The 7,847-nt window shown below is 39.9% G+C and overlaps 1 protein-coding gene across 1 annotated transcript; it reads right to left on the reverse strand.

Annotated features, from left to right (window-relative positions):
- Positions 1–1,288: 1,288 nt before the first annotated feature.
- Positions 1,289–7,433, reverse strand: MBLAC2 (metallo-beta-lactamase domain containing 2). Its single transcript, XM_056513419.1, has 2 exons — positions 6,897–7,433; positions 1,289–4,734 (listed from the first exon to the last, which is right to left on the reverse strand). Exons 1-2 carry the CDS (start codon positions 7,342–7,344, stop codon positions 4,346–4,348), a joined length of 837 nt encoding a protein of 278 aa, XP_056369394.1. The 5' UTR covers positions 7,345–7,433; the 3' UTR covers positions 1,289–4,345.
- Positions 7,434–7,847: the final 414 nt, after the last annotated feature.

Raw genomic sequence — 7,847 nt, forward strand, 5'->3', positions numbered from 1 at the left:
TTACAAGCTAAAAAGTTATCCCAAGAAACCAAAATGCCACTCTTTGTAAACTGATTAAAGTTAGCAGCAGTGCTCATACTGGGTGTGAAATGGAGATGCAAAGAATTCCAAATAGAAAAGGTAGGCTCAAATAATAATAATAGCTAAAAATAAGCACATGGTTGTGGTTGCAGTGACTTGAAAAATCCTTGTTTTCAAAGTTGGGTAAACACGTCCTAAAACAACCTCTTATGAATAGAGTTGGTAAGTTAGCACTAGCAGGTTTCTCACACATACATACTGTCAGCTTAGTAAGCAAAATAATTAACAATGATATGTACTTAAAGATCTTGTTACTGGCTTTTACTTAACTTTCAAACTTATTTACTGCTTTTTAAAAGTTATCTGCAGGGCTGTCAGTTCTGTCTTCCCTTTGAGTGAAGATATATTCTTCTCTAGTTGTAATTTTATTAGTATTTGATACCATTCTGTTGTCCTTAACTGAATTTGAATGTGCAGAAAATCCTAACTGCTCAAAATCAGATCACATATCAGAACCATAATTAAATTAATCCCGATTTTTTTAAAGGAGAAGTTGGGCAAGATTTCATGCAAGTTCAAGTTAATTTTGTTCATGTTCTTAGAGCAGAACGGCTGATGTGTAGGTGATTACACACCAGTAAAATGATTCAGACATTCTAGAGTGCCTAGGCTACTGATGCACCTCAGAATGGCTTCTGACTGCCCCGAAAGGCCAGTACAATACAACTAACATGTTTTGGCTAGCAGCTCCTCCATGTAATAGTTGACTTCAAATAAATTTAAAACAAAACATAATTTTTTTTTTTAATTGCTTCTCGATCGTTTCTACACTTCCTAATTCCATTTGAAAGTGAAGGGACTGAAGATATAGTAGTAGTATTTTGGATATTACATGTTTGACTTTTTAGACCCAAGAGGTACTGCTTAGTGATTTAAGTCACATATGCATTAATTACAAATAGAAACTTGGACCAGTGTTGGTTGAATACTGAAACTTAGATCTTAACATTAAGTATTAATAAATCCTTTTCCTCCACCTTTATCTCCCTCCCCCTTTCCTAACAGGGCTGCATTTTTTTTTTGTTTGTTTTCTTTGGCTACAGATGTCTGCTCTTCCAAGGCAAGTGCATCTATGACGTGTAAACATTTTTAATGCAGTTTGCTTCTCAGGAGCATAAATAATTCTGCTAGCAAGTTGTACATATACTCCATCTAGAATGAAAAGTGCTTTTGTTGAGAAATATCTAGAAATTACTACTTAACTGCATAGGATTATAATATTTTATTATGATAATACACAAAAAAATTAATTATGTGAAAACTGTTGTTTAACATTGTAACAGCCTTGACAGATTACAGAACAAAACTTCCCATCTTATTTTTATACTGCAAACGTCATTAACATATATTTAGATGTTACAAAAAAATCAACACAATTCTAAATGCTCAACATGACGCAGTATTTAAACTTAGAATGCACGTTTTAAAAACTTAATCCAAGTAGTGTTGAAGGACCACTGTCAAACGCTTATGATTAAAATTTGGTAAGTGTTAACAAAAATAATCAGAGACTGTTCTTTTAACTTAAGAGCATTTTAAGTGTTGTTTATCTAATGAATTTCTTAGAATACAAAAAATAATTTCATGACCCTCAAAAAACTACTTTCATTATACTACATTTCATTATAGCAGCAGTTTACTAACAAACTCCACTTTGGGTTATGTGCATGTAAAGCTCACTTCTGACTACAAAGTTATCCCCAAGGTTTTGGTAAAGTAAAAAAGTCAAAGTTTTGGTTACATACTTAAGTAGACTTAAGCATAGCTTAATAGGACATTTTGACAGTGATCTGGCCATTTAACGATTCTAGCTGATAGAGAGACTGAGCCCAGATTAAACACAAAGGATGGAGGTTATCTTTCCTTTTGAACTGATGTGCCTGTGAGTCACCTCTTAGGAGCTCAGGCTTTACAACACAGTAAAATCTGGCAACAGAAATTCTAATACTGGATCAAATAAACAAACGATAGTGGTTTTCAAATTCAAAGTGATGTTACTCTTCTAGTGAACATTTGCAAAACTTTAGCAACTTGACATCCATATTGGCAGGCTTTGTGACAGGAGTTCTTGGTGACTGCCTTAATGCACAGGGCTACCACCAGGGCTCCCACAGTCTTCACAATAGCACAAAAGTTTAAAAAGAATGATCATTACTGGTGTTATGCCCCCACCGTCAACTAATTTGCAGGAATTCAATTACTGAGACACTGTGGCATCCTCTGGATAACTGGTGTAAGCTTTAGTGATATGTGTACCTTCAGCCTGCTTCCCAGGCTGTTTTCGTATTTCTTCCTCTGCCAGCTGAGGCCAGATAAACACTCTTGGTTCTATGACATAAGTCCACCCACTGAACACTCCTCACATCATACACTGATGTACGTGGATTTCTCCAAAAAAAAGACTCTGATCTGAGTGGTAACAGGTCTTTCAAGTGCTGCATCTCTGCACATGTTCTGCTCACTCACTTTTGCTTCAGCTTGGAGACAGGCACTTCTAAGAAGAACTAGGCAACAACCAATCAGTACAAATCCTGGTAAAGAATATATTCACAGTAAAGGCAGGAGTGCAGTCATCTATGAAAGGCAAAAAGCCTTACATAAGTTACTTGCTTTTATAATTTTTAGACAGAGATGTTTTTTTTAAATTTTGCAATAGGTTTGGTTTTTTTTTTTTTCCCCCACAAGAATTTGCATCTATTCACAAGGCTATCAACTTCTTCTCCCTCATGCCTTAGAAAGAGCCCAAACTTTTGGCTCCCCTACTATTGGCTATGATGGGGGAAAAACCTTCTGCATAAAGGAAAAGCCAAACAAGAAAAGTTAAACTGCACTAAAATTTGGGGACAAAGATTTGCAGTCTTTTTAGGAACATATAGGTGTCTATGTACAAAAATAAATTCAGACAGTGTCCTTTTAAAAAAGTTAAATATATACAAACTGTTAGAATAATTACACAAACTCTAACCATTTCAGCAGCTTTTAAATATCACACATTCAATTTTCATAGGCAAACAACAATGCTATCTAGCATTTCTCAATGTATTTAACGTTTTTTGAATAAACTTAATGCAACACACTTTACATTTCACAACAACCATGTGCAGCACATACTGCAGATGCAAACAGTAAACAATTTGAGTTACATTCACCTTGTGATAAAAAGTGTACCAGGTGCTTAATGCAGCACCTTCACTATGGCAAGGTCATCTTAAAGCCTCAATCCTTCTCCTAACACAGATGATTAAGAACCAAGTTACAACACAGTCACATAAAAATACCCTTAAACATGAACAAACGCCTTAAACTCATCACAGTCCACTTCTCTCAACCTTCCAGAACAACATACTCTCTTAAGTATTTCTTATGAGCTGATCAGAAGAAAATAAACTCACCCAGGAAAAGCTCAATCCACTTCGTACAGGGTAGTGCAACACATTAATTCACTAGCTCACAAATTTTCTAATTCCTAACTCACATGCCTACAAGAAAAACAGTTCTCTAGCAATGGTGAGAGTGCTCCTGCTTGCTCCCTCTCTTCTGGTGCAGTGGGTTCCTTGCAGCACACCAGGAAACATGAAAGCCTCGACAGTCTGTCTGCACCAAAAGCTTCTGTGGTGAACTGATGTATCTGTGACTGTCAGCTTGAATGCTTGGTCTACAGAACTTCCACCTGTTAGTGTATTCTGAAGAAACTGCTAGACAAGTACTTTGCAAAGATAAAGCTTCAGGTGGTAAGAGGTGCAGCAGATACCAAGCCCACAGGTGGCAATGGCTGCAGATTTATTTCCTTTTGCCCACTGAGTCCTGCAGAGATGTTGCTCCTGCTCTGACCTAATGGCACTGCTCCTAGCAGACACTAGGTCTTCACAAAAGCTCTGTTAGGTCAAAACCTGAGCAGGAGGTGATGGATCATCACATGTCTAGTACCACATCAATAAGGTTTCAGCCATGAATGTAAAACCTCTCATTTTAGCATTAATCTGCCAGAGTTGTAACAAAAATAAAATTATACATTTCAATTGCAATACATGTACAAACATGCTCTGAAAAAGCAGAAAGAAAAACTATAGCTTTGGCTAAAACTACTAATTTACACAGTTTTTATAAAAATATGAATAAAGTAGGAAAAAACAGGGAGAATTTTTGAAGCTCACCTGTATCAATTTTCCATCTTTTTGCTAACACATACTGCTTCTGCTTGTTATTGATGCTTTCACAACCCATTTGGTTTTACAGCAGGTGACAGATCACACAAAACTGACTGTCACTGAGAAGTGATTCTTGAATTTGCAACACGAAGTGCTATGCTTGCAATGGATCTCATAGCACAGGTAGAAATCTTGTGACAAACTCCAGCTTGGGAAATGTAGTTGGAAGCTAACCGATACAGCCTTTCTGCTCCAAACATGTTAAAGTGCCCAGGCAGTACCTTCTCCACAAGACCTCTGTCTACTAACTCCATCAGGCGCCGGCAGCTTGCAACATAGTCACTGATTCTGCTGTAGGGAAGCCAGTCGATCATAGATCCATCATACACCACATCCCCGCTGAACAAAATCTTCCTGTCCTTGTCATGTAAGCAAATGCTGCCTCGTGAATGACCAGGCATGTGCATGACCGTGAGCTGTCGATCTCCTAGGTTGATCACATCCCCTGCAAACAGATTTGTTAGAGGAAATTGTATGCATTTGTCATGTTTCTTAAATTACACAAAGAGAACTACCTGCTCATAGGCAGAGTTTATGCATACTACACAATGCAACAATGGGAGTAGGGCATTTATTTTTTAGTGAGCACCGAATAAGTGTCTGAAATATAACCTTAGCAAAAAGATATTTTCAAATGACACTAACAGCTGGGGTTGTATTAATGGAATATATTCACATTCTAATAAATTGAACAATGTGAAAAGCAATGCAGTAGAGAAAATAAAAAAACACATCTAAACTGGTTTTCCTTTTGAAGTTTACAAATAATGTATTTCACAATTTATTATAATTTTACCCTTATTTAGTTCATCTAGAATTGCACTGCTGTTACTCCTAAAAGGCAAAAAGCAAAAACATAAATTGCTGGAGGAGAACCAAGACAGGCCTCTACACACTTTCTTAATCTCCTTCATTATGACACAAAAATGGAACTTTCTTACCATTAGGTCATTATTTTGCCAGTTTAAATGTGAATGCCTTTGAATTGTACCAGCCACTGAATTGATACTCATGTCTTATGTCTCAGTCAACATCTTTAAAACTCTGGTGCTACTGTGGCAGCCAATATACTTTATATATATGTATACTTTTTATACGTTCTTTTACAGAAGCATTTTTAAAAATAATCCTCTCTCCTTTTTGAGGAAAAAAAATAGCAACTTAAGCTTCTGTTGATTTACTACAGTTAAATGTCACTATAGTTATCTAACTATTACTATAGTTAAAGGTCATCAATCTTTACTGAAGCCTTCAGTAAGTTCAGTTCTGCTTTTTTCAAGCACCTATGTGGGTGCTTAATAAAACCAAGAAGAGAGTAAAGCACTGTGCCTAAGGTGTCACCTCTCTGACAGTCAGCCTTTAACATCTGCTGAACAGTATTGTACAGTTTAGGTGTTTTGTCACCAAAAACCCTACTCACTGTCTCCCATTAGAGAATAAAAGATCTCTTTTTTTTTCTGCAACAAAGCACTTCTGTAAATGCTACATCACTAACAAGTGATTTTTTTACATTTTATCTAAGTCAGGTAAAATCCAGTAAAAGTATTTATGTGGAATTCACATAAATCCTGTAAAACAAAAATTGTGATCTCAGTAGGTATTTCAGGAATTGTTCTGCACTTTCCATGTCTTGACAGCTTATAAATAATAAAGGTTACCACAGGACATAACATGACCTGCTGACATACCGTTTGAAGCCTAAGGATAAACCTGGGGTGCTCAATTAATCACCTAAATCACTGCTGAGTGGTTCTCATTCTAGATGGAAAAAAAAACTGGCCACCAAAACTTTCAGAGCAGGTAGAAACAGTTTAACCCACTTTTACATGTCTTTTTGGTTCCATGCTGACCAATGACCCATGCTGGTGGGTGGTTTTTAGGCTCATGAGAGTGATAAAATCAATCTATTTAATTATTCCATGTGTGATAATTGAGAAAAGATTCGTGATAATCATAAAAGTACTGGAGTTCGTATAAACCAGAATACACAGGTCTGAAATGAAGCATGACACTAAAGAAAGGAAAATACAAGATTAAATCTGTTTTAAATTAAAAATTAAATTCTGTTTTAAATCCCCTTGTTATGAATATTATGTTTTCTAAATAAGTTTTATCTATTGACAGCTTGCAAAACAAGGCTTTCACACAGCCCAAGAGATTCTGCAAAATCAGGTTTCCTGCCTTTGTGTGATCAGTTGCAGCCTATCCCTGAGACCAGATTTCCTGACTTCTGCCATTCCTTATCTACCAAGAGCAGATGTTATCTATGGACTTGACAAATTGTCTAGAGACTCACGTCATCCAGCGATCCCACGGACCACCACTGCTCACCTGGCAGAATTATGACAACAAAAAAATAACAATTACTGATGACCACAAGGAAACCATGCTATAAAGGGAGCTGCAAACCAGAGTTCGTGGAGCACGGAGCGGGCAGTGACTCCCCATGTACCCCCAGCGCTGCTTGCTCTGTCTACACAAAATAAATCAACCTAAACTTTGCTGAATATCGATACTTTTTTTTTTTTTTTCTCATGTATACACGCAGCCGGAGCCGCGTAAAGCCAGGGAGCCGCCCCGTAAGGCCCGCGGCCCGGCCGCCCTTACCGTCCTGCAGCAGGCGGCTGGGCCGCACGGGCGGGACGCGGAACTGCCGCGCGCTCCAGCCGGGCCGCGGCGGCCGCGCCACCTCCCGCTCCGACAGCCACGTCACCGCCTCGTAGTTATCGCCCCGCAGCAGCGCCGCCGCCTCGGCGCTGTGCACCGCCACCTCCTCGAAGTGCTGCAGCCCGCCCGAGTGGTCGAAGTGGACGTGGGTGGCCACGGCCAGCAGAGGCCGCGGCCCGGCGGCGCTCCCGGCCGGCGCCAGCAGCCCGGCGTCGCGCAGGTACTCGGGCAGGCTGCGCAGCCCCAGCCCCGCGTCGATCACCACGTCTCGCTGCGAGCCGCGCACCAGCCAGATGTTGGCCCGGTTGCCCGACTCGTAGAAGCGCTCCTGGATCCAAAAGATGCCGTCGCCCAGGGGCTTGTGCGCGAACCACTCCAGCGCCGACATGGCCCGGGCGGCGCGGGCGGGGCGGCGGCGGGCCCGGCCCACTGCGGCAGCGGCGGGCGGAGCGCGGCCGTCCGGCTGAGGGGAGCGCTAGCGTTTCAGGTACCTTCCTGAAAAAAAATTAAAAGTTAGAAGGGAGTAGTTATCGGAAACGTAAATAATTGATTGTCTGTCATCTTATGTTTGCTCAGCTGCGCTTACAATGGGAAAAGACGAAACTGGTGAGCAGATCCAAAGGAACGTAGACAATGCAGCCAGAAACCCATTCTTTGGAAAATTGGACTATCCCCACAAATCATTTGTATTGTCAGTGATAGAAAAGGAGAGTTTAAGGAGAGGAAGACTCACCTTACTTCCTCCTTTTGAGACCCCTCCCCACGAAAACGACCCCAGACTTAATTTAAGAAGTCAATCACTCATGTTTAATAGCTATTCTGCTAATTACCATAGGAGGTGAGGGATGGGAGGGGCTGTTATTATGAATATCTATTTGTTTGAACCCTTTG

Source organism: Oenanthe melanoleuca, chromosome Z (assembly GCF_029582105.1).
Source record: "Oenanthe melanoleuca isolate GR-GAL-2019-014 chromosome Z, OMel1.0, whole genome shotgun sequence".
Classification (NCBI taxonomy): Eukaryota; Metazoa; Chordata; class Aves; order Passeriformes; family Muscicapidae; genus Oenanthe; species Oenanthe melanoleuca.

Bases quoted from the DNA above. Each gene is read 5' to 3' on its own strand.
- MBLAC2 (XM_056513419.1), bottom strand. From the start codon at position 7,344: ATGTCGGCGCTGGAGTGGTTCGCGCACAAGCCCCTGGGCGACGGCATC. The intron at 4,735-6,896 runs GTAAGGGCGGCC...ATCTGTTTGCAG, and splicing joins CAGCCGCCTGCTGCAGGACG to GGGATGTGATCAACCTAGGA.